This window comes from Acytostelium subglobosum (assembly GCF_000787575.1).
Source record: "Acytostelium subglobosum LB1 DNA, scaffold: scaffold10, whole genome shotgun sequence".
Lineage (NCBI taxonomy): Eukaryota > Evosea > Eumycetozoa > Acytosteliales > Acytosteliaceae > Acytostelium > Acytostelium subglobosum.
This window is the reverse complement of record NW_012236523.1, coordinates 650,302-674,478: the sequence shown is the minus strand read 5'-3', so window position 1 is coordinate 674,478 and position 24,177 is coordinate 650,302. Positions and strand designations below refer to the sequence as shown.

At 44.5% G+C, this 24,177-nt stretch overlaps 14 protein-coding genes across 14 annotated transcripts; 6 read left to right on the top strand and 8 right to left on the bottom strand.

Moving 5' to 3' along the window:
- Positions 1–567: 567 nt before the first annotated feature.
- SAMD00019534_056830 (hypothetical protein) lies at positions 568–1,745 on the top strand (the record flags this gene model as incomplete). Its single annotated transcript, XM_012899174.1, has 3 exons — positions 568–712; positions 789–1,498; positions 1,575–1,745. 3 exons carry the CDS (start codon positions 568–570, stop codon positions 1,743–1,745), a joined length of 1,026 nt encoding a protein of 341 aa, XP_012754628.1.
- Positions 1,746–2,511: 766 nt separating this feature from the next.
- SAMD00019534_056820 (hypothetical protein) lies at positions 2,512–2,871 on the top strand (the record flags this gene model as incomplete). Its single annotated transcript, XM_012899173.1, has 1 exon — positions 2,512–2,871. The coding sequence occupies one exon, from the start codon at positions 2,512–2,514 to the stop codon at positions 2,869–2,871; it is 360 nt and encodes a 119-aa protein (XP_012754627.1).
- Positions 2,872–2,956: 85 nt separating this feature from the next.
- SAMD00019534_056810 (hypothetical protein) lies at positions 2,957–3,508 on the bottom strand (the record flags this gene model as incomplete). Its single annotated transcript, XM_012899172.1, has 1 exon — positions 2,957–3,508. The coding sequence occupies one exon, from the start codon at positions 3,506–3,508 to the stop codon at positions 2,957–2,959; it is 552 nt and encodes a 183-aa protein (XP_012754626.1).
- An 80-nt stretch (positions 3,509–3,588) lies between these two features.
- Positions 3,589–3,744, bottom strand: SAMD00019534_056800 (hypothetical protein; the record flags this gene model as incomplete). Its single annotated transcript, XM_012899171.1, has 1 exon — positions 3,589–3,744. The coding sequence occupies one exon, from the start codon at positions 3,742–3,744 to the stop codon at positions 3,589–3,591; it is 156 nt and encodes a 51-aa protein (XP_012754625.1).
- A 475-nt stretch (positions 3,745–4,219) lies between these two features.
- On the bottom strand, positions 4,220–6,152 carry SAMD00019534_056790 (hypothetical protein; the record flags this gene model as incomplete). The annotated part of the gene is made up of 2 exons (XM_012899170.1): positions 4,220–4,417; positions 4,500–6,152. 2 exons carry the CDS (start codon positions 6,150–6,152, stop codon positions 4,220–4,222), a joined length of 1,851 nt encoding a protein of 616 aa, XP_012754624.1.
- A 355-nt stretch (positions 6,153–6,507) lies between these two features.
- SAMD00019534_056780 (hypothetical protein) lies at positions 6,508–7,095 on the top strand (the record flags this gene model as incomplete). The annotated part of the gene is made up of 1 exon (XM_012899169.1): positions 6,508–7,095. The coding sequence occupies one exon, from the start codon at positions 6,508–6,510 to the stop codon at positions 7,093–7,095; it is 588 nt and encodes a 195-aa protein (XP_012754623.1).
- A 583-nt stretch (positions 7,096–7,678) lies between these two features.
- On the bottom strand, positions 7,679–7,903 carry SAMD00019534_056770 (hypothetical protein; the record flags this gene model as incomplete). Its single annotated transcript, XM_012899168.1, has 1 exon — positions 7,679–7,903. The coding sequence occupies one exon, from the start codon at positions 7,901–7,903 to the stop codon at positions 7,679–7,681; it is 225 nt and encodes a 74-aa protein (XP_012754622.1).
- Positions 7,904–8,812: 909 nt separating this feature from the next.
- Positions 8,813–9,729, bottom strand: SAMD00019534_056760 (hypothetical protein; the record flags this gene model as incomplete). The annotated part of the gene is made up of 2 exons (XM_012899167.1): positions 8,813–8,848; positions 8,926–9,729. 2 exons carry the CDS (start codon positions 9,727–9,729, stop codon positions 8,813–8,815), a joined length of 840 nt encoding a protein of 279 aa, XP_012754621.1.
- A 1,844-nt stretch (positions 9,730–11,573) lies between these two features.
- Positions 11,574–11,753, bottom strand: SAMD00019534_056750 (hypothetical protein; the record flags this gene model as incomplete). Its single annotated transcript, XM_012899166.1, has 1 exon — positions 11,574–11,753. One exon carries the CDS (start codon positions 11,751–11,753, stop codon positions 11,574–11,576), a length of 180 nt encoding a protein of 59 aa, XP_012754620.1.
- An 18-nt stretch (positions 11,754–11,771) lies between these two features.
- Positions 11,772–12,023, bottom strand: SAMD00019534_056740 (hypothetical protein; the record flags this gene model as incomplete). Its single annotated transcript, XM_012899165.1, has 1 exon — positions 11,772–12,023. The coding sequence occupies one exon, from the start codon at positions 12,021–12,023 to the stop codon at positions 11,772–11,774; it is 252 nt and encodes an 83-aa protein (XP_012754619.1).
- On the top strand, positions 11,938–15,276 carry SAMD00019534_056730 (hypothetical protein; the record flags this gene model as incomplete). The annotated part of the gene is made up of 3 exons (XM_012899164.1): positions 11,938–12,850; positions 13,334–13,355; positions 13,413–15,276. The coding sequence occupies 3 exons, from the start codon at positions 11,938–11,940 to the stop codon at positions 15,274–15,276; spliced, it is 2,799 nt and encodes a 932-aa protein (XP_012754618.1).
- Positions 15,277–15,997: 721 nt separating this feature from the next.
- On the top strand, positions 15,998–17,357 carry SAMD00019534_056720 (hypothetical protein; the record flags this gene model as incomplete). Its single annotated transcript, XM_012899163.1, has 2 exons — positions 15,998–17,154; positions 17,267–17,357. The coding sequence occupies 2 exons, from the start codon at positions 15,998–16,000 to the stop codon at positions 17,355–17,357; spliced, it is 1,248 nt and encodes a 415-aa protein (XP_012754617.1).
- A 2,024-nt stretch (positions 17,358–19,381) lies between these two features.
- Positions 19,382–20,752, top strand: SAMD00019534_056710 (hypothetical protein; the record flags this gene model as incomplete). Its single annotated transcript, XM_012899162.1, has 1 exon — positions 19,382–20,752. One exon carries the CDS (start codon positions 19,382–19,384, stop codon positions 20,750–20,752), a length of 1,371 nt encoding a protein of 456 aa, XP_012754616.1.
- Positions 20,753–21,385: 633 nt separating this feature from the next.
- SAMD00019534_056700 (hypothetical protein) lies at positions 21,386–23,342 on the bottom strand (the record flags this gene model as incomplete). Its single annotated transcript, XM_012899161.1, has 3 exons — positions 21,386–21,693; positions 21,883–22,431; positions 22,502–23,342. Coding segments are annotated over 3 exons (1,698 nt in total), but the record flags the coding sequence as incomplete, so codon positions are not given.
- Positions 23,343–24,177: the final 835 nt, after the last annotated feature.

The following is a 24,177-nucleotide window of genomic DNA, read 5'->3' as shown; positions in this document are numbered from 1 at the left end:
CATGATGATCTTTGATGATAACTTATTTATTTTTGTTATGTGTGGTGATATTAATGGACACCACACATCACAAAAATAAATAAGTTATCATCAAAGATCATCATGCATTTCTGCATGTCTTATGTTGATATACAAATAATAATAATAATGACTAATTAGGTATGTGTAAATGACAATGTTTATGACGAGAGTTGACGAATAATTGAGTCAAACGTGACTTACACTGAAAAAGGATAGAGTCTAACCCCGAGGGAACCGGGGGAAGCAAAGATAGTCCAAAGAGAAGCTTCCCCATGTCTTCCCCCGATCTCTTTTGTTGGGGGATTCTCATTCTCCAATTTGAATCAGCGTGTCTCTGGGTGTGGGGGAAGGAGAAGGGGAAGCGTGGGGAATGCGTGAAGCTCACAGGTGTCATCGGTTCCCTAGTCTTCTACTTATCAACAGATATCTGTATTGGTCAACCATCTATAAATACATCATCGTTCAAGTTTGAATAGTTGTATCAAGCATCTAATCATAATTATTCAATCAAATAACAATCAATCAATCATTCATATATCTCAAACAATGTCAACTACTGCTACAACAATGAAGGCTGCAAGATTCTTGCAACAAGGAGGTGACCTTACTTTGGTCGATATGCCCATCCCAACACCAGCCAAGAACCAAATCAGAATCAAGGTTGTTGCCTGTGGTGTCTGTCACAGTGATGGTAAGTCAATCTCAATCATCGTCTCACTCATACACTCGCTCAATCACTCAATCACTCACTAACTCAATCAATGTAGTCCTTGGCAAGTATGGCTTCCCAGGTCTATCATGGCCAAGAACTCCAGGTCATGAGGTCGCTGGTGTTGTTGAGGCACTAGGAGAGGGCGTCACCAAGTTCAAGATTGGTGAGAAGGTCGGTGTTGGCTGGTATGGTGGTCACTGTGCATCGTGTTCAAGCTGTGATGAGGATGAGTTCATTCTCTGCTCAGAGGGCAAGGTCTGTGGCATTCACTTTGACGGTGGCTATGCCGAGTACATGGTGGCCCCAGTCGACTCTGTTGCCAGAATTCCCGACGACCTTTCCTTCGAGCAGGCTGGTCCTTTGATGTGCGCCGGTATCACCGTCTACAACTCAATCAGAAATCAGAACATCAAGGCTGGCGCAATCGTTGCCATCCAGGGCATTGGTGGCTTGGGCCATCTTGCCATCCAGTTTGCCAAGAAGCTCGGTTTCGAAGTGGTCGCCTTCAGCTCTGGAGCCGACAAGGAGAAGCTCGCTCGTGAGCTTGGCGCCAAGCACTACATCAATGGTGCACTCCCAGGTGCCGTCGACGAACTGGCCAAGCTCAAGCCAAAGCTCATCGTCACCACAGCTCCACACACCAAGTCGGTTCAGGAGTTGATCAAGGCCATGGCTCTCGGTGGCAAGCTTCTCATCCTCTCTGCTTTGATGGAGCCACTCCAAGTCAACTCTTTGGAGCTCCTATCCAAGAAGCAATCCATTGCTGTAAGTAGTAGTAGTAGTGGCACATGTGTGTGACTAGGATGTCATGACTAACAGTCAATCAAACATATATACTTAGGGATGGGCAAGTGGAGACAACAGAGATAGTGAGGACACAATGAAGTTTGCTGTCAACAACAATGTATTCCCAATGATTGAGACATTCCCATTGGAGAAGGCTGGACAAGCACTCCAACATACCCTTGACAACAAGGTTAGGTTCAGATCTGTCATTACCATCAATCATTAAATCAATCATTGTATACACCACTCCCAATCAAATCCTTGACATCAGTTGTTGGCTGGCCCACCAATCAATCAATATCAGTTAGAGTTATAGTTGTTGTAATGTAATCACATGTCTAACTAAGATTGAATGATTGAAATGGAATGGAACGTCAAAAGTGAAGATCACAACCTTTCTTCAATGTACACGATAGACGTGACACTTGACGAAGTGCTCTCCCAGGGTTTTGGGCATGCCGAACCCGACCTATCAATCAATTTGATGAAAGGTTACATCTTAGTTGATTGAATTCTATTAATAGTTGATATTGGGTATTATCCACTCCTACTTGTAGGATACATGTTCGACAGACACTTGTCAATTGATTGATTGATTGAATGAAGCCAAATGGGTAATCATGCTAACCTACCATAAGCGTAATTTCCTTGATATCAATGGGATCATGTGAACAAGGTGAAGGTCTATCTATTTCACTTGCACTGTAGACCAAGTCAATCATTTACCTTTACACTAAATGGTTCAATCTTTCCCAAGTTGTAGACGACGTGGGTGTTGTTGACACCCCCGACATTAGTAGTCGAGGCGCGCTATTGGTTGTCGGGCCAACACTAACACACCACACCACTACCACTTGTTGTTGCCACTCAACTGGAGGAGGAAAGGACATAAAAGGACCTACCACTACTACTTCTCATTCATTCATTCAGTCAACTAACTAACTGTCAATTTAACTTATAATAACAACTTATCAAATAATACTAACTTAACAATGAGATCTTCAACTATTGTATTGCTCGCTGCCTTGTTCTTGGTTGCAACCGTCGTCGTCAGTGCCGATGTCAACGCTGATGCTGCTGAAGCCGCCGCTGCCAAGGGTCCATCATGCCCATTGGGAGGAATCTCCAACTGCATGTTTGAGGAGTGCAAGTCCACCGGTTGTGGAAGGGGCCAGCTCTGCTGCCCAAAGCCATGTGGTGGAACGTGGTGTCTTGGCCGTGGATCCCTCTGCCCACCAATGCCCGCCTTCTCTGACTGCATGTTTGAGGACTGTACCTCAACTGGATGCTCCGGTGGTCAAGTCTGCTGTCCAAAGGCCTGTGGTGGTTCCAAGTGTGTTGCCGCCTACTAAGCATCCTCTGTCATTCGCGTTCCTCTCTCACACCTTGCTAATAAAGCAACATAACTTATAATTAACCAAAGACATGGATATGTATTCATTCAAGATAGTATTCGACGACTTCTTCATCATATTCATCATCAATATCAAACTCTATCCGATAATCGGATACTGGTTGGTAGAGATCTTGGAGGTAATCTATTACCTCTTGGGTTGAGTCGAGTATTGCTATGTGCCGAGTCTCGTTAATGTCACCTTCACTTCGATTCATATGTAGGAACTTGAGCTTTGGAAGATTGGAGGTACTTGCTGCACGGGTCATCGCAGCCGATGTGCAGCCCTCTGTTCGATTGTAATGAAGAAACTCTATGATGGCCATCGAGGACGCTCCATCCATCGCCGCAGTGGTGCAGCCCTCTGTTCGATTATGATGTAGCCACTTGACAATCTCCAGACGTCCAAAGATTGCTGCATCGTCCATCGCATTGGTCGTGCAGCCCTCGGTCCTATTGAGATGCAAGTACTCCAAAGTGTTGAGATGGCCATACTTGGCGGCAAAGTCCATTGCCCGCTCATGACTGCCTTCGGTTCTGTTGTGATGTAGGAAGTCAACGACGTTGACGTGGCCTGATTGTGCAGCAAAGATCATGGCGTCCACTGTACATCCTTCAGTCCTATTATAATGAAGGAACTTGATCACTTCGAGATGTCCATTATATGACGCCATGTTCATGGCTTGAACGGTGCACCCTTCTGTGCGATTGGTGTGCAGGAACTGGAGGATGTCCAATCGGCCAAACGAAGCGGCTTTATCCATTGCACGCTCAGTACACTCTTGATCAGGGTCGAGATGTAGGTGACGGGCAACATCGAGAGAGCCAGCATAGTCCAGTGCTCTGTACGTAGCCTTCAGTCCACATTCTTGTAGTTGTATGACTGAGTGTAGGTCTCCAACAAGTGCCATCCAATCAACGACGTAGCAAGTGTCGGTAGCACATTGTGTATGGAGTTGTTGATAAATGACATCTTTACGATGTGACTTCAAGTATGATACTATATAGCCATGAGTACTCGTCTTGATCTGCTTTGTAAAGAAGTCTGTTGGTATACATGTAGGCTGTACATTCACGTAAGTGATCCATCTTTGAACCAACTGATCCCAGTTCATTCTCCTCAAATAACCAAGTTCATGTATTACTCCATTAACCAATCGAACTCTATCAAATATAAACAATCTTATCCAACTTATATTGATTATATGTTTGAACAACAGTGTTGATCCATCTCTATCTCTATCTCTATCTGTATCTGTAATCATCGTTGTAAAATGAATGATTGATTGAAGTTGCGATCGCGATATTTATTGTTTGGCGGCACGAGGTGGACTGGAATTGATGTACAATAATGAACAGATGGCAACGAAGCATCCCCTTGCGTCTGTGATGGTCGATATGACGTTGTTCGTCTCAATTGATATGGTATTCAAATACTTCCTCGTCTGTGGATTCTGCTTTGTCTTTACAATCTCTGTGATCACTGATGAGATACTCTTGGTGTCCTATTTTGATTGATTGGAATGGAATGATTTCAATGTGAGCAAGTGAGTGATTGGAATGATTCCAGTATCAATGGATACATACTGATACAATCTTGTTGATTAGGTATGAATAGTCTTTGGCTTTGGAGAGTGTTGACTCCTTGCGTTGAGTGTCGTCTTGTGCGCTGGAGGTGTTATCTTGCTTCTGATCCATGTCTGATTGTGCGATGGAGTTGATCAATTCGATACCGATGGATGCCAGGTGAATCATCTTCTCAAGACCACGACAGAGTGCTGCCTGTTGCGATTGACTTGACAACTTGGGCAGATACTCCTGCAGTGCACCAAAGTACTCATTGTACTGCTCCTCCAACTCGAATGATTGGTTGCTGGTGGTCAATGACTTGGGCTTCTCATTCATCACCAATGTGTCGTCCTCCATCGTCTCCTTGATCTCGGTGAACAGTGCCTCCACGGCGGACTTCATGTCCTTGGGCACCTTGCGATTGAACTGATGAATCTTCATCGTGGACTCTATTGATATCCTCTCGATCTCTTGCTGTGTCGTCGGTATTTTGAAGTGCTCAAAGCATCGCGCGCTGTCAAACTGGTTGTCGGGGAACACTACATCGCCCTCCAAAGTGATCGATGTCACCTTGTTCTTGGTCGCCGAGGTCGAGGATGTGGTGGTTGTGGATGTGGAGGTACCTGGAGGTGAGCCTGGTGCGGTCGAGCCAGTTGGAGGACTGCCACCAGCTGCGCCTGGCTGGGCCATGTTCTTCTTAGTCTCGGCAAAGAGTGTGTAGGCGCGCTGTCCAACAGACTCGAGACGCTCCACCGACGTGTCCATCATCTGCGAGGCAATCTTCTGTCCCTTGCCGTATATCTCTGAGTTGGTCGCCTTCCTGGTAGTCTCGAGGGAGATGTTGGCCACGTCATGAGCCAACCCCTTGACATTCTCAATCTTGGCATTCTCTTGCACTGTCTTTAGTCCACTGGAGAACAGATTGCCAGCATAGAACAATGATCCAGCGATGATATCGGCCGTCTTAAAGACACCCTTGTCGAGAACATTCAACAGTCCTTCGACATCATCTTCATCATCGTCCTCAGCCTTCTTTGTTCCTTCTACATTCTCCTCCTCATCGTCTTGTGCAATGTCTTCATTCTTTGTCTCAACATCCTCATCATCCTCGGCATCTTCATGTTGTTGCTCTGTCTTCTTTTGTTCAGCAGACGACTGCTGTTGCTCAGGCTTCTTTGTTGATGTTGTGGTCACCGGACCATCCTTTCTGTACAATGTGAGTGGTTCAGGATCTGGTTCATCATCAGTTGTGATTGAAGTGATTGTTGAAGTGACTGTTGATGTGACTGCGCTTGCCACACTCGAGAACCAACCACCCCAGCCTCCAGATGATTGTTGTGGCTGTGGCTGTGGCTGTGGCTTTGGTTGTGGCTGTTGTTGTGGCTTGGGTTGTTGCTGCTCCTGCTGTCGTTGTGGAGGTGGTGATGATGAGGTGACCTTTGTTGGTTCAACAGGAGGCTGAGGCTTCTCTTCAACCTCTTTAACATCTTGCTTGTTCTCAGTCTTTGGCTGAGGTTGTTCTACTTCTTCTGTGTCGTCCTCCTTCTCAATTTGTTCAGCAACCTTTGTCTCTGTTTGATGAGTAGGTTCATCTTTCTCTTGTTGTTGTTGTTGTTCTGGTTGTGATTGCTCTACATTATTCACAATAGATACATCAACAATATCATTCATTATCACTTCCTGTTCTTGTTGTTGTTCTTGTTCTTGTTGTTCATTTTGTTGATTATCTTCTTGTTGATCATCACTAACAACATCCTTCTTTCTATTTCCTCTCTTTTTTCCAGCCATTATATATTATTATTATTATTATCTCTATCTATCTATCTATTCAACAACAACATATAATAATAAAGGTAAGAGGATGACATTGATTGATGAAAGAGTGAACAGTTAAAGGTGTGAGAGTCGACCTTGTTCACCCACCTTGCACCACATCTATCACTTGAACTTCTCAATTTTGACATTTAGTTGACTTGAATCATTCATCAAGTTACAGATACAACATTGTAACATATATAACAACAAGATGTCATCTCCACAGATGAATGCTATCAATGCTGTTGCATCACATCAACAACAAATGCAGCAACAACAACCTCAACAAATGCAACAACAGCAACAGCAACAACAGCAACAACAACAACAACAACAACAACAGTTTATGGGTACACCACCTCCTCAACTGTTAATGACTACAACGCCACAACAATTACAACAACAGCAACAGATGATGATGGCACAAAAAACTCCAATAGATGATAAGATTGATAAGTTGATGGCACTCAACAGTGAGTTGTTGCATCTTGTCAACACAGCATTGTCAACACAGCAGCAGCATATAGACCGTGCATATGCCATCAAAGTGGAGATCAGCAACGCCTTGCGTGATCTGCATAATGAGATTGTCAATGCCAACCTACTCTATATCTCGCCCATCTTTGAACCGGCCGACTTTGAACTGGCCACCACTACGCTACCAATCAACAGTGACCTCTTCCACAAACAACTGACTCCCGATACGATACAGAAGCAGATGCAACAATGGGACAACGTGCTCAAAGAGAAGGACAAGATTGCCAAGAACCTAGAGAGAGTGCGAAGCTCATTGAAGTGATGTGATGTCATGTGATGTGAGGTCGCTGGGACGACATCAACATTCATTCAATTAATCATTCATTCATTCACAGGCCATAGGTTATCAATGGCATAAACAACGACATCATTCATTCAATCACATGTTGAAGAGAGCGCGAGGCTTAGGACAGGTGCGAGATACTCTTGATGTTTGGGATGACCATTCATTGTTGGAGTTGGAACATATAGCCTTCTTTGGTCATCAGCAATATTTTATAAATACACCATGATCCACCCAAGGCCTAATCAATCAATCATGAGTTATACTTATTCGTTAATTATTCAAATAATAATAATAATAATAATGGCTACAAATAATCAATTAATATTAATAGAATTCCCTTGGATAATCATTCCAGGGAGATATGATACATTTATTAATAATAATCCAAATCTGGTTATTGAGTTGGTCAATCAATATTCAATAGTGTTACCAGTGGAAAGGAGTTTGGACATTCAAATATTGTTTCCAAATGATCTATACACGGATGAACAACGTGAACAATTGATACTACTAAATCCAATTGCAAGAATGGAATTCATTGGAGATACTAAAATATATATCAAAACAATGGCCTTCCAATTATCAAGGCAGATCGCAGAACTAGCATCCTGCTGCTGTTCAGCTTGCTGCGCAACTTCCCCTTGGCGCTGCAGCACCGCAAGTGGTAGATCAGGTTGGAGTTGCAGCACACTGATTGATTGGTGGTGCACTTCAGGACGATTGGTGTGATCGTGTCCAGGATGCGCTGCAGCGCCAAGGGGAAGTCAGCTGTGTACTTGGGCATTATACGATGACACCTCCCATGGACATGCACTTAACTCGGAGTCAAGATTCTATATAAATACAGGAGAGTCATCAGCTATATTGTACATATAATAAATAATATAAATAATATTTTCTAACTCATTCATCATCAGGGGACCAGATTCTGCATATATTACAGATGAACTTTACAAATCTGTACCAGTTCAGGATAGAAGGGAACACTTTGCTCAACATGCAACTAGTTTTGTGATTTAGAACAAGTCGTACCCACCGATACCATCTCAAGAGAACTCCATACATTGTCTAAGAATACGCCAAAAGATGATAAAGTGGATAAGAGGTGGAGTACAATCAGGTATAATAATTGATGGTGAAAAGTTGAATATTCACCTCTACTGTCAACGGAATCTACTTATTCCTCAACCTGGACATCCACTTCGTTTCATTCATCCTCAGGTCGCTAGTCAGAAGGAACAGACTCCAGTCCATATTTTCGAGGTACAAGCATCCCTTCAAACTTACCAGCTCTTTCCCCAACCACTCTCACCAATTCTTCTCAACAACCAACAACAGACCCAACAAAAGTTGGTTCGGCTACAGACATTCACTGATGTTTTCCTGTCCTGGAGTCCAAGACATGAGAGTGGAGGGTGTGGACAATGAAGACCAGGAGGGCTATAATGTCGATGAATAAATATGCACTGTTACTATTCCTTTCTGGCCGGAGATACCCCAACCACTTCCTGAAGTTGGTCCAAACATTCTCATTCATTTCATTGGGGATGTAAACACTTTCACTCTGGACATCTCTACATACCCACTTCAATAAATAACTTCTTGAAAGCGACAGCATGTTGGTTAACTAGGTGTGAATGATTGGCCAGCTGCGGAGAGAAATGAAGGATGCCGAGACCAGATTTAAATAAGTTTATTCCATCCGTTGTCCCTCAGTTGAACGACAATCCTGATCTTGTTTTTGATATTTAACGATACCTGGGAAGTTGGACTGATCATTGGTATCAATTTATCGAAGCAACTAACCAAAGCTGCATTGTTGATTGTACTGAGTTTCTTTCCGACTGACTCCATCAAACTGCAGACGCATGTCACCTTGGTTTTAATGGGATGATTGGTTGTTGTACCAAGATTATCGTTTAGGATATCTGAAATGAGGCGATCATCGAGTAAACAGGCGTTGTACAGCTCACCGATAAAATTGTAAACGCCATCGATCTTGAATTCTCTCAACATGAACTCCATGCGTTGGGCTTCGGTGTGTTTGATTGGCAGCGCATCGAATGTCTCCAACAGCTTGCTAACCTTTTCGTACTCCTCCCTACACACCAGAAGCAACTGCGTTTGGAGCCTTGTCTTGGGTTGAACTATTCCATATTCCTTATGTTGTTTAAGGTCGAATGTGATGATACTCTTGAGCATTTCGATGTACATCTTTGTATGCTCCTTCTTGTGAAGTGATCCAGAGTTGAATACAAAAGACACAATCGATTTGAATTCCTCTGTATCCACAAAAACATCACCAAACTTTGATTTACCAACATAAGGACGAAGTTGCATATGTTTGGCATGGTTCTTGATCATACTAATCAGTTCATCATCGTTGAGTGGTCGTGATGTTGATGAGGATGATGCTTGCGTGGCATCAATGATGAACTGATTGACCGATGTAGATGTTGTTATGGTGTTGATCATCTGTTCAATGTCAACAACATCTTGCTCATCGACCAAAGTTGTTGTTGATGCAGATGGATGCTCCAAGTTGATGATATGATTGATATCCTTGATCTCACCGACAATGTCAACGACCAATGATTTGACCTGTTCCATTTGATCAACCAGAGGTTTTTTGAACATATGCTCTTGTACCATGAGCATATTGTACAGCTGAGTAAAGTGTTTGCCAACATCTTCATGTTGCTCCTTCAATGATTGATAGGACTTGGCATTACTCTTGACTGTACTCCATATATGATTCAATCTTGGTGTACACCACAATGATTTATGATCTCTCTTGATTATATTCTGTTTAATACGATCGATGTGATCCAACTTATGTCCACCGTGAGAGTCCAACAAACATATACTACACAACATCACATTACAATCCAAACAAATAAACTTCTCCTTCTTTCCATGTGATTGACATGTAACATTGTCTTTGGTGTCATTGGTGTCATTATTGTTGTTGTTGTTGACAGTATTGTCCATATTTATCTCTATGTCTATCTCTCAGTCTTGAACAAGATAAGCATAAACTTGAAAATCAATCATTCATTCATTCAAACAAATAGAATGTAGTGATAGAGAAAGAGATAGAGATAGAGTAGCGTGTAGAATTAAGAGTCCAAATTAACATTCATTGGCGCAACATGTCAACATCATCATCATCATCATGTTCATCAAGGACATTACTTCTCACTACAACAGCAGAACAGAATACTATCAATCGTTGGTAAATGGAATCAATCGATTGAATTAATCACGAGAGGAGAATTACTACTACTTCTACGTAGTGGTCTCGATGTGATTGAGGTGACTTCAATCAATCAACAATGAAGTTGTTGTTGTTTTTGTAGTTGAGCCACTCGAGGAGATAGGCGTTGAGGGATGGTGTGGCGGTGAAGGCAACATCATTGAGGATTAGTACCCCGTGAGCCAGCATGCAATCACTGTGATGGATAATTCCATCACTCTGCCCAAGTAGGAGGCACCCGGGCTGGCTGGCTGGCTGGCTGGCTATCACTAATCACTCACCTGACCTCATTCTAAAGCACACACACTGTCAGCCTGGAGTGGAGGAGTGTGTTTGCTTCAATATTCAGGTAGGTCTACACCCCACCTCTACCACTACTACAACAATGATGAGGACAGTCATCCACTACTCATATGCACATCATTTGTTACCACTCTAACAACAATGATTAACACTTTACCTACCACACACTTATATTACCTTAGCCAAGCAAGCTAGCAAGCAAGCAATCAATGCCAGCAACCAAGGAAGCAGATCAACCTGCTACTACCTCCTACTTTAAAATCAGGGATGGCCATCCCTCTTAGCATAACATAATCAATTACTTATTTACAACATATAGTAATATAGTAATATATACAACAAAATAGTAGACCCTGCCAGAGAGTCAGAGATATGTTTACTAAACATCGCTCATCTTTGAGTCCCATAGTGCTACTTGCACTCATTCTTATTGTTACCAGCGTCACTTTGTCAGGTAGGTTAACAAACTTGATTGATAGATTGGATGGAGTTTGGAATATAATTATTAACCTATAAATAATAATTATTATTTTAATTATTAATATTATTGTTTTTGTTGTTGTAAACAATAATATATAGATGCAAATGAATGCAACTTACCATGTGGCCAAGGTTTCGTTTGTTGCCAACCTATGCCTAGCTTAGCGCCTAAGTGCATAAGCTTGTGTACCTTTTTGCGTTGTCCAGTTGGCTTCACATGTTCGGTTGACCAGCTGAACCAACCAAAATGTATCCCACTTACAACTGGTGCAACTACAACTGTTTCCACCCAGTCGACTGTTGCCAGCTCAGTAGCTACAACAACAGTATCCACACAATCAACTGTTGCCAGCACTGTTGCTAGCACTGTTGCTTCGTCCACCGCCAGTTCTGTGGCCTCAACCACGGTGTCCACTCAGTCGACTGTTGCCAGCTCAGTGGCTTCATCGACGTCAGCCTCCACCACTGCCACAGTCTCGACTGTTGCCTCAACCACGGTTACGACCACTGTCTCCACAACTTCGCCTGCCTCAACAATTACGCAGACGACCACGGCAACAACAACGGCGACCACAACTGCGACCTCGGGTGTCATCACCACCACCGTCTCGACTCAGTCGACCGTGGCCAGTACTGTTGCGGGTGCCACCTCGACCACAGTCTCGACCACCGCCACCACAACGTCGCCAGTCAGCACCATTACCCAGACTACCACAGTCACTACGACTGCAACTTCGTCTGCATCAACAACCACAATCACCACAACGGCATCAACTTCGATGTCAACAACGGTATCGCCCACTAGCACAATCACTGCTACCACTACCGTTACAACTACTGGCAAGCCACCAGTAACCTCGACCATTGCCTCGACTACGGCCACTACAGCCACTACGACGGCCACGACGATTGCAACAACTACTAGCAAGCCACCAGTCACGACCACTGCCTCCACCGTCGCAACCACTGCTTCCACCACGGCCTCTACCACTGCCTCAACTACCAGCAAGCCACCAGTGACGACCACTGCTTCCACTGTCGCCACCACTGCTTCCACGACAGCTTCTACCACTGCCTCCACTACCAGCAATCCACCAGTCACGACAACTGCCTCCACCGTCGCCACAACTGCCTCCACCACCGCCTCGACCACTGCGTCAACCACTAGCCAGCCACCAATCACGACCACAGCCTCTACCACCGCCACCACTGCTTCTACCTCAGTCACAACTACCGCTTCAACAACAGGTATCCCCGAGGAGAAGAAGAAACTTACTTTGTCCGTCTTCATTGACTCCAACAAGAATGGTGCCAGAGACGCCACAGAGCTGCCCGCCTGGGACTTTATCGGCAATATCACAAAGAAGGATGGCACGCTCGTTCAACCAATCGACTTGAAGAGCAACGACGGCAAGTGGAGTACCATGCTCGCTCCTGGTGACTACTGCATCAAGCTTGACCATGTCAGCCGCCACTGGATCTCAGGACCAGTTGGCACCGACAACAAGTTCGTCGATGGCAAGTACTGCTTCACAATGCCCAGCAAGGACCTGAATGTACCCTACGGAGTCGTCGCCAGTCCTTTGCCAAAGCTAAGTGTTGAGGTCTTCATCGATCGCAACCAGAATGGTGCCAAGGATGCTGGTGAGCAACCCGCATGGGACTTTATTGGCAACATCACCAAGAAGGATGGTACCCTCGTTCAATCCATCGATTTGACGAATACCAATGGCTCTTGGAGCACCACCGTTGCGCCTGGCGATTATTGCATGACCCTCGAGCAYAAGACCARWGGCTGGAWKACYGGACCAGTYGGCACYGAMAACAAGTTYGTCRAYRRCAAGTACTGCTTCACWCAGGGAGCTGCTGGTACCRATCTCAAGTATGGWGTCGTTGGCAAGGSCAARGTTGAGGTTGAGATCTTCATCGACCGCAACCAGAATGGRGCCAAGGATGCTGGTGAGCAACCYGCMTGGGACTTTATTGGCAACATCACCAAGAAGGATGGTACMCTYGTCCAAAAGATYGATTTGACCAACAACACTGGCATTTGGARYACCAACCTCGAGCCWGGCGACTACTGCATGACMCTCGATCATAAGACCAATGGYTGGWTAACCGGACCAGTTGGMACWGACAACAAGTTYGTCAACAACAAGTACTGCTTCACCCAAGCTTTGACCGATACCAAGTTCAWGTATGGTGTCRTTGGCAAGGCCAAGTTGARSYTGGAGRTCTTCATTGATTCAAACAGCAACGGAGCCAAGGATGCCGGAGAGGCACCTGCCTGGGACTTTATTGGCAACATCACCAAGAAGGATGGCACCCTCGTCCAAAAGATTGACTTGAAGAGCCAAGATGGCAAGTGGAGCACCAACCTTGAGCCAGGCGACTACTGTGTCATCCTGCATCATGAGACAAAATGGATCTCAGGCCCCCTTGGCACTGACAACAAGTTCTCCAACGATAAGTACTGCTTCACGATGGGCACCACCGACATGACCGCCATGTACGGCGCCATTGGCAGGGACGACCAGAAGGTCAACCTAGAGATCTTCATTGACCGCAACCAGAATGGTGCCTTGGACGCTGGTGAGGCACCTGCCTGGGACTTTGTTGGCAACATCACCAAGAAGGATGGCACTTTGGTTATGCCAATCGATGTCAAGAGCACGGACGGCAAGTGGAGCAGCATCCTATCGCCTGGCGACTACTGTATGAACCTGGAGCACAAGACACTATGGGTCTCAGGTCCAGTTGGAACAGATAACAAGTTCGTTGATGGCAAGTACTGCTTCACCATGCCAGTTGGACAGCTCAACATCAAGGCCGGAGTCATACCCAAGGCCCCTCTAAGCCTCGAGATCTTTATTGACACCAACTCGAACGGAGCAAAGGATGCCGATGAGAAGCCAGCATGGGACTTTGTTGGCAACATCACCAAGAAGGATGGCACCTTGGTTCAGCCCATCAACATCAAATCCAACGACGGCAAGTGGACCACCAAGCTGGAGCCAGGCGATTACTGCATCACGCTTGAACATTCATCCCATGGATGGAAGTCGGGACCTGTGGGAACCGACAACAAGTTCGTCGATGGCAAGTACTGCTTCACACAGACAACCTCCGGTTCTGATATCAAGTACGGTGTGGTCGCCAATTCAACTTCCAAACTCAATATTGAGGTCTTCATCGACTCCAACATCAATGGAAACAAGGATGCCGGAGAGAAGCCTGCCTGGGACTTTGTTGGCAACATCACCAAGAAGGATGGAACCCTCGTCATGCCAATTACCTTGGACAGCAACACTGGCAAGTGGAGCACTGACCTTACGCCTGGCGACTACTGTATCACTTTGGAGCACACCAAGAAGTTCTGGCTCACGTCTGTGGTCGGCAACGACAATAAGTTTGTTGACAACAAGTACTGCTACACTCAAGGCGCCACTGATATGAACATCCTCTACGGAGTCATGCCCAAGACCAAATTGAACCTGGAGATCTTTGACGACTCTAACAAGAACGGCGTCAGGGACGCTGGCGAGCCTGCATCATGGGACTTTGTTGGCAACCTAACAAGGGCTGACGGAACCCTTATCCAGAATATTAACTTGACCAACAACGACGGCAAGTGGTCCATCAATATAGAGGTTGGAGACTACTGCCTCAGACTTGACCATAGTGGCCGAGGATGGATCTCAGGCCCAGTTGGCACAGACAACAAGTTCGTCGATGGCAAATACTGCTTCTCCACGACCAACGACGCTGACACGAACGTCAAGTACGGAGTCGTTAAGCCAGCAACATTCAATGTTGAGATCTTTGAGGACCAGAACAAGAACGGTGCTAGGGACGCCGGCGAGCCCGCCACATGGGACTTTGATGGCACTATCGCAACTAAGGATGGTGCAAACATCAGAAACTTCAAGGTGACAAGCACTGACGGCAAGTACTCCAGTTACCTAGCTCCAGGCGATTATTGCATGACCCTTATACACACCTCCAAGTTCTGGATCTCCGGACCAGTTGGCACAGACAACAAGTTTGTCGATGGCAAATACTGCTTCACAATGCCCGCAACCAACTTTGATATCAAGTATGGTGTTATCAAGTCTTGAAACTAGATGGCCCCTTCTATCTCCAAGACTACAACAGACATATCAATCCAACTCTTCAATAAAGATAACAAGTCATTGTTATAACAATATATATAATTGATGTTCCATTTACTACAAGTCGCGCTGAGCGAGTGGAGCTTGTTGAGATCCAAGATCTAAAGTAGATGTACTTCAAATTTGTCTAGTCGCGAGCGACACACTTAATCGACATCATACAATATTACATCCTATTATATGATAACAGCTGTAATGTATATCTCTATCTCTAATTGATTGTGCACCAATAAACAACTTGAAAGTTGAAGTTGAACTCATACTTTCAAAAAAAGAATCAAAAGAAAGCAAAAATTTGCTCTTCTTTGCATACTTTGCCAAGCCTAAAGTGTAACCAATACTTCATTTCATCAAAGAGTGAGTTTGTAATAATAGATAGAGATAGAGGTAGATAGAGAGGATGAATGAACAAGATAAAGGAGATAAAAAAAAAGAAGAAGAAGAAATAATAATAAATACATGTGGACACAAGAATCCAAACTTCATTTGCACAACATGTCCAACAGGTGACTTGTTTTGTGAGTTGTGTGTAGGATTCAACAGTCATCAAGGACATTACTTCTACAGCAAATCAGGTACCATCAACAAACTATCCAATAATGATCAACAACAACATGCTGTTAGACCACCATATTATACTCTGAGATATGATATCATTTTGAAGTTGATGACTGGTTACAAGGAAGAAGCTCAATCAAACTTTAGTACAATTGATCAAATCACTAACCAATTTGATCGGGTTCGTCTGGTGATCAAGCAGGTGGAGGATAGTATCAAGGCACCAGTGTTGGAGCAATTGGAGCATGCTAGACCAACGATCAATTTCTTGATGAACGAGATCACACATCTCTTGGCCACAATACACTCTTCACCTCAATCAAAGGACACTTATATACCAATTGACGATATATGTGGTATGAGACGATTGGTCGACTCAATTGACGAATGTGGATCGATTGAAACATACATCACTCAGGATTTCCCAAAGAAGGACATTGCCGACGCCACCCAGCCTGACCCCTGGCCTCTGATCTTCGAACATGTTCGAGACCCCAGCATGCTGCATAAGGAGCACGAGCCTCCCAAGCCACACATTTGTCTCCAAGTCGATGAAGGACGGTTGTCTGCCTTCAAAATGAAAATCAAGGGACTGATCAGCTCATGCTTTCATACACACCATCAGAGCAGCGAGGAAGTAGTGTTCGCCTCGTCAACATCAACAACTGGCTCACAAGAGTCATCTGGATGTGCATCACCATCTTCTTCACATGGCAACATTAAGGTCTCACCGGCAATGGTGAAGGACGCCCCAGCATCGTCATTCTCGTTGTCATCACCATCTCCATTACCTGACATTGCCTGCGAGGCTATCTATTCATATCTGCCAACAGTTGGCACGCCTAGTTTAGTTGGACCCTCATTGGAGAAGGTGCTACCAACAGTGGTGGATAAGGATGAAGTGTGGACTCATCCAGACCTGTCCACATTCAATACCTTTGGTGATCGGACCGAGAAACAGACGACCCAGCCCATTCTATCTATCAATCAATTGGTGACCCAATCAATCGATATTGAACCACCCAATCATACACCAATCACTCTAGCACATGTACACGTTCAACTGGACACCACAATGGTATCATCATCGTCGTCGGTCATCGAACCAGTCGTGCTACCACCACTCAACAACGATTCACTATTTGATTGGATACGCTCTTTCCAAGATATGGATATAGAGTCAAGTGATGTCCTGGCCAAGTCGTTGGAGTCTATGGGCATCAACTCTGTTGCAATGGCACTATGGGCACATCAAAAAACAAACATGTATGATCTATTGAAGCATAAAATGAAGGACAATGAGATAACATTATTCAAGAATAAGATGAATGACATGATTAGTAATCCACCAACATTCATCATGGACATTCAATCAAAGAGATATTCAAACAATAGAGAATGGATGGACAATAATCTATTTGAATGGATTGGATTGGCTGGAATTCACTCAGGCAAAGTCGATCAGATAACAAATCATCTTGTTCAAGAAGAAGTAGTACATTTCACAACATTGAGGGCCTGCATAGAAAGTCTTAAAGCCAAGATACCCAAGGTTACTCTACAATTCATTTATGATTACAAAGCAACAATAATACCTCGTCATTAGCTACCATGTAGGTGAACACCAACCCTAACCCTTACCCTTACCCTTGCCCTTGCCCTTGCCCTCGTACAACCAAATTTTCAAAAGGTGAGCTTTGAAGTTATTTTCAAACATTTTTCGCGGAGATAGAGATATCGAATAGAGAGAGATAGGAGTTAGTGAATGGAGCCAGTAGTTGACGACACTAATATGCAGTGATCATAAACTACATACAGAGTTCATTTGTATTAGTTGTAAAGGTGTATTACTATGTAAATATTGTATTGGACAAGTACATATTGGTCACAATGTAATCAACATTGAGAGTATGATTTACTCTTTATCAAAAGGAGAACAAGAACAAGATACAATGTATTATACATCGAGATTGTCGGAACTATCTACACAACTCAATGACTATAGGTAGATTGTAAATCAATGTTTGATTCGATGTCTCAGATTGGTGAACAGTTCAATCAACTACACAGAGATCTCACAGAGTTGGAGAGTAGCATCAAGTCAAGGTTCAATAAGCAGTTAGCAATCAATCAGTCGACTATCAACAACATAATGGCCGAGCTCACACATCTCTCATCGATCATTCACTTGTCACCTCAATAGAAGAACAACTACACACCGATTGCCGATGACGATCATCTTCGTGATCACAATGACCTTAGGAATCTGATCAACTCTATCGACTCGTTCGAATCAACCAGTGAGTTTATAAGGTCATTGTCTAACTCGAGTAATGATGATGGCCAGAATGATCCTGCTGGGCCTGGAGGCCTTGATTCATTGGTCATTCAACATGTCAGAGAGATGTTGCATTACCAAGTATGAGCCAGTGGGCGAGTCCTATCACATTAGTATTGATGCTGACAGATTGAAGACCATTGACCTCAAAAAACAGATCGGTTCGTGCTTCCGAACCTTGAACAGTGTGGAGTGCTTAGAGTCCAAGGACCACCTCGGTAAGATCCACATCACGTTTGAACATCAAAAACACAAGCATAGCGATGATGATCACCCTGAGTGGAAGACGGAGTTTGACAACGACTCATGGACTGGATACTCTCATTCAAAGACATGGACCAGGTGTTTTGTGTTCAGTTGACCAGCGCTCTGGAATCATTGCACGTCGACTCAGTTGCATTGGCTCTGTGGGCACTCTTACATTATAGAAGTTTGCGTAGTCATTTGTCTGAATTGACTGTGCCAGATGACATTATCAGAATGTTCATAGACAAATTGCATGGGCTCGCTGGTCATCCAAAGTTCACAAAGTACACCAAGAAGCAGGGATTCATCGATTGGCCTGACGACAAACTACACGATTGGATAAGGAATATAGGACTACACTCGAGCAAAGTGAACAAAGTCATTCAAGCTCTCCATGACGATGATGTGACTACCTTCACAACCTATAAGAGCACCTACATTGGTAATATTCCACTAACCTACATCATGTTTATCGATTATAACATCGTTATGTGTCAAAAGAACGAATAAAAACAAACTGATAATCTTTCCAAAAGAAGATAGACCTTACGTTAGTTGAAATGTAACTTTATATTTATTAATAATAATGGATGACAAATGATAAAGATCCAAATTCAGATAGATCTATTGAAAGACAAGTCATTTCCATTTTGATTGAAAGGAAGGCGCCCATTAAGTGTGTTGTGAGTGTGTTTATGATTAAGGTGTGTTTGAGTGGTCCAACTCATTCAATTCCAATTTGAAACACCAATGATGTCATTTATTCATTCATTCATTCACCCATGTGTACATATATTAATCAATCAAACAAACAACAATCAATCAATGGACATGTGATCAACATCATATTCACAAACTAATATATATTTAAAACATTAAAAGATAGAGATATATATATTTTGCAAAGAGATGAGTTCATCAACAACACCAGCAGCAACAACATCAACATTTGACATTACATCATTGTCAGACCTGTTGCTGCTATATATAGTAGAGAGAATAGATGTTAATATAGATAGAGTATGCTTCTTGGTCACATGTCATAGGATACATCGAATATGTTCAAAGCACACCGATGAATCACCTCTCTCACTATCATTCCAAGAATACGATCGTGTCGTAGACCTAATGACCAACTATGACGACTCAAACTCTGACATGGACACTGACGACAGCAGTAGTTGTGGATACATTGATAATCTAGATAAACGGTGTCATCACGAAGATGACGATAATGATAACGATTACGATAATGATAATGATCAATCGGGCGATGGCGACTCGGTCAACTATATGATTGAACCAATGTACTTCACTGTGGAATCGACAACACAACAGATACCGCGAGGCGTCACGCACCTGACGCTCTATCATCAGTTCAACTTGGATATACCGCCAGGGTGGATGCCCTCGAGCGTGCGCCATCTGGTCCTCTCAAACAGCTTTGACAAACCGATTGGCAAAGGCGTGCTGCCGCCGCGACTAGAGTATCTGTCACTGGGCAAGAAGTTTAGCAAGACGATCGATGTTGGTGTACTGCCCAAGACGTGCAAGACACTGCGGATCGCATGCTATCTCCATCACTTTGACGCGGCATCAATCGAGCCCGTCACCACAATGATCATAGCCACCAAAAACATCAAGCCACTGCCGCGCGACTCGTCCATCCGGCACGTAGAACTCACGGGCGACATCTTCCGCATTGTCGACGGGATGGTACCGCCTACCGCCACACACCTCACACTGAGCAATCACATGCCCATCGACACACACGACGTGCCGCCCAGCGTCAGCAATCTCACTCTCGTCCGCTTTGAGCAGGGCGACACCATCCCAGACACTGTACGCCATCTAACCGTTTCACAGCTGACGCGCGTCCGTCAGGGCTGTCTGCCTAATCGTCTGCTGAGTCTGACCATCCATCAGGAGATCACGACGATTGACAACAGCTCACTGCCGCCCAGTTTGAAGGAGTTGAATCTGGTGGCCAAGTACGCACACTCGCCCGTCATCCCAATCGAAGCGATCGCATCACTCTGCACTCTCAATCTATATAATCACGGCATCATCGAGTCGATATACATTCGCAACTTTAACAATGGACATTTACTGATTGTGGACGAGCGACTGTTTGGTGGCTTCATCGACTTGGCGCGCATCAACCTGGACGTTGGCGAGATGATCTTTGACCTCTGTTGCCTTGGTCAATACGACAGTAAGACATCCATACTCAATATCCGAGATCCAAAAGGCAAGCGAATAAACCTAACAACCTCCTGACCCCTGTCTGTCAGTCAGCCAGTTGACTGATGGATGGATGGACGGGGAATGAGGTTGAGTTGTACATAATAATAATAATTTAATTAATGTCCAAATCAGGACATTCATTCCCATAATCAAGTTTTGTAAAAAGAGTTTGATCATATTTAGTGAGGGGCGTGTTAGAGACCTTGTTGGGGCTCGACGGTGGCTGACTGATGATCACATGATCGGTGGAAACAAGTGTTAGGCAAAACGAATGGCTGTGTAACAACACAACAACATACAACAAAGAACATCACAATCACAGTGATGAATGGCTTGGGAAGGTCTGAGATGTCGATAATCCCTTGGTGGGAATCCTGCGCACAGTGGGAGCTCTGGTACCAGACATTGTATCCTGGGTCGCGACTACAACAACCAATGAACAGTGTCACAGCTGGAGGTTCGTCGCGGCTCTGGTTGGAACTCTGGAGTGACAACGAAATCAATGAAGTTTGATACACTCGATGGATAGTCCTAGGACGATCCACAACTTAATTCAGACTACTCTCCGCCGATCAATCATCAGTCTCCAGCTCCACCCCTATTATAGTATGTATGTATGAATGAATGCGCGGTTTATTAGATCTAGTCGGCTTGTCCTCCTGTGCCATGTGAGCTACTCTTCCTTGCCCTCTTCTTGTACTTGGACAAAGAGTCAGTGGCCATCAACATAAAGATATGCTGTTGTGCTGTGTTGTAAATAGACTGCGCTTTGGAGCAATCATAGGTGATTGTTGTTGAGTCGGTTGAGGATGTTGCTGCTGCTGTTGTTGTTATTGTTGGAGTTGTTGATGTAGTCGTCGGTGATGTAGCTACAACAGCCTCTGTCGTTATGATCGTCGGGATAGTTGGCAGAGTTGGATTATTAGTGTTGGTGTTGTTGGTGGAGGTGATAGATTGAGTGGATGTTGATGTTGATGTTGATGATGATACAGCCTCATCATTGCTGCCTCCTGTCGATGTTGGCAACGCTGTTGTGGTTGTGGCTGCTGAGATTGGTGATGACTCCAAGGTCGTTGGAGGTGTAGACTCGGACGACGAAGAGGAGGATGATGACAAAGAAGATATTGTGGCCGAAGGATCATTGTTGTTGGACACTGGTGAACTGGAGAAGGAGATTGAAAAGGGTTGAGGAGGTGATGCTGATTGTGAGTTGGCGTTGGGTGTTGGATTGGCCGTTGATTGCACGGATGGTGATGCAGACGTCGGTGCGGCAGTGTTGTTGGAGTTGGAGTTGGTGTTGGTGTTGTTGTTGCCACTATTCAGTATGGGCGAGTTGGTGTTGGTATTGTTGTTGCTAAAGAAGCGCGGTGATGGTGTCGGTGGGATGTTTGCTATCGGTAGCAAGGCAAGACTGTCGAGCAACTCGTTCATTGGCGGCAGAGACTTGAGGAAGGTATTGATCTCCTTCTTGATCGAGTAGGGTATGTTGATCTCGTTGGGCGAGCTCTCTGTGATGTACTTGTCGTAGATCCTGTAGAACTCCTTAAAGACGCGCAGTGCCGAGTCTGGCTTCATCGTCTTGAACGACTCGACGTCCAGCCAGAATGACACATTCTCCTCGCATATCAAATCCTCTCGCAAGAACGTCCTAAAGTCCTCGCGCAACGTTGGATTCTGTAACAATATGATCAACTCTGTTGTCGATCCATCTGATTGGATTGATTGATTGATTGTGTATGTTAGTATCGATTCGCGCCATCCATCCATGAACTATATACTTACTGTGTGAGTTGACATCGACACCATCCCTTAGGAGGTCGGCCAGCTTGGTAAAGTTCAACTTCATGGCCAGATCAAAGAGTGTTTCGTTGTCGACCACCGTGGTCTTGTCCGCGCCATATCGCAGGAGGATGGCCACGAGGTCCGTGCGACCCATGCGCACGCAGTAGTGCAAACAGGACTCGCCGTTCTTGTTGGTGATGTTGACGTTGGCATGGCTTTCCAGCAGCAGTGTGAGCATGGTTGGCGCCAACGCGTTGTTAAAGACGGCCTTGTGCAGGGGCGACTCGCCATTGCGGTTGGTGGCATTGATGTCGGCGCTCTTGGCCACCAGCTTGTCAAAGACCTCCTTGACGGCTGACGCCGACTTGAACTTCTGGCAAAAGTAGTGGAAGGGCGTGTTGAGGTCGCGGTTCACGCTGTTGACGTGCACGTCCTCCTGGTCAAGCAGCGTGAGCAGCAGGCGCGGCTCGACGTCCATCGAGAAGAAGTGATGCAGGGCGGTGTTGCCATTCTTGTCCGGGTGGTCCAGGTCGACCTTTAGCGCGCGGAACGAGCTCAACAGCATATCAAACACCTCGCTGTTGTTGGACTTGGCTGCGATCATAATGGCGGTCTGTCCGTCAATGTCATCGGCCGCGTTCAACAAGTACTTTGCGCGCTTCAACGCCAGCATCTTCTTCAATCGCTTCAAATCATTCTCCTTGACGTGCTTGTGCAGACTCTTCAAGTCAGTCTTGAACTCCTCCTTGTCCGACTCTTTGTATTCCGTCTTTCCAAAGATCTGGGCCAACGCGTTATTCATTGTATGTTGGGTGTCTACTCTTTCTGTCTTGGATAATCTTTATCTTGTAACAATATCAATCTGTATCTGTATCTATACTATCGATGTAACTTATACTAATAAATGAATGAATGAATGGTACTTAGATGATGAATGAATAAATGGAATGCAATGCAATGGTGTGTTGTTGAGTAATAAGTGTGTTGAGTTAAGTGTGTGTGCAGTTCTCTCTTTGCGCGCTAGTTGTGTGTGTGAATGAATGATTGATCGATTGTTTGAATGAATGAATAAACACAATGTAGTGTATTTGTGTGTTCGTATTATTTGTGTGGAACGACTGATCGAAAACGTAAAACAGTGATATGAGGTGCCATCACTTACTCACGGTTTGTCGTCCATCAAAGGTCTCAAAGACAAGAGTAACAAAAGACGAATCGTTGTTCATGCGTAAATTTTTCCCTGATGTCCTGGGATGAGCCCAGCCCATTATTCCCAAAGATATTTTTTATAAATCTAGTTATTCGATGATCACACCCTATCATATCATTCGTTTCAATCATTTATCAATCAATCAATCAAACAACTTACATCTACGAGTAATAATGATAATAATATTTAACTAGAGTATTAGTTATAACAAAGATTAAGTAGTAATGCTTGGTCAAGTGAGGGAGTCAGTGATGTGAACACCCCAAAACTAGAATCAACAACAGTGTTGTGTGTTTGAACCTAACCCAACAAGTGCCTCTTGGCTTGTGTGGTTTTCGCTGAAGGCCAACTTTGATTCTTTGAGTTGGCTGGTGGAGTTGTAAACTTGCATTCACTCATTCCTTTGTGGACCTACTTTCCTTCCTGCCTGGAGGCACGTATGCCTTCCTTCCTACCTATCACCAAC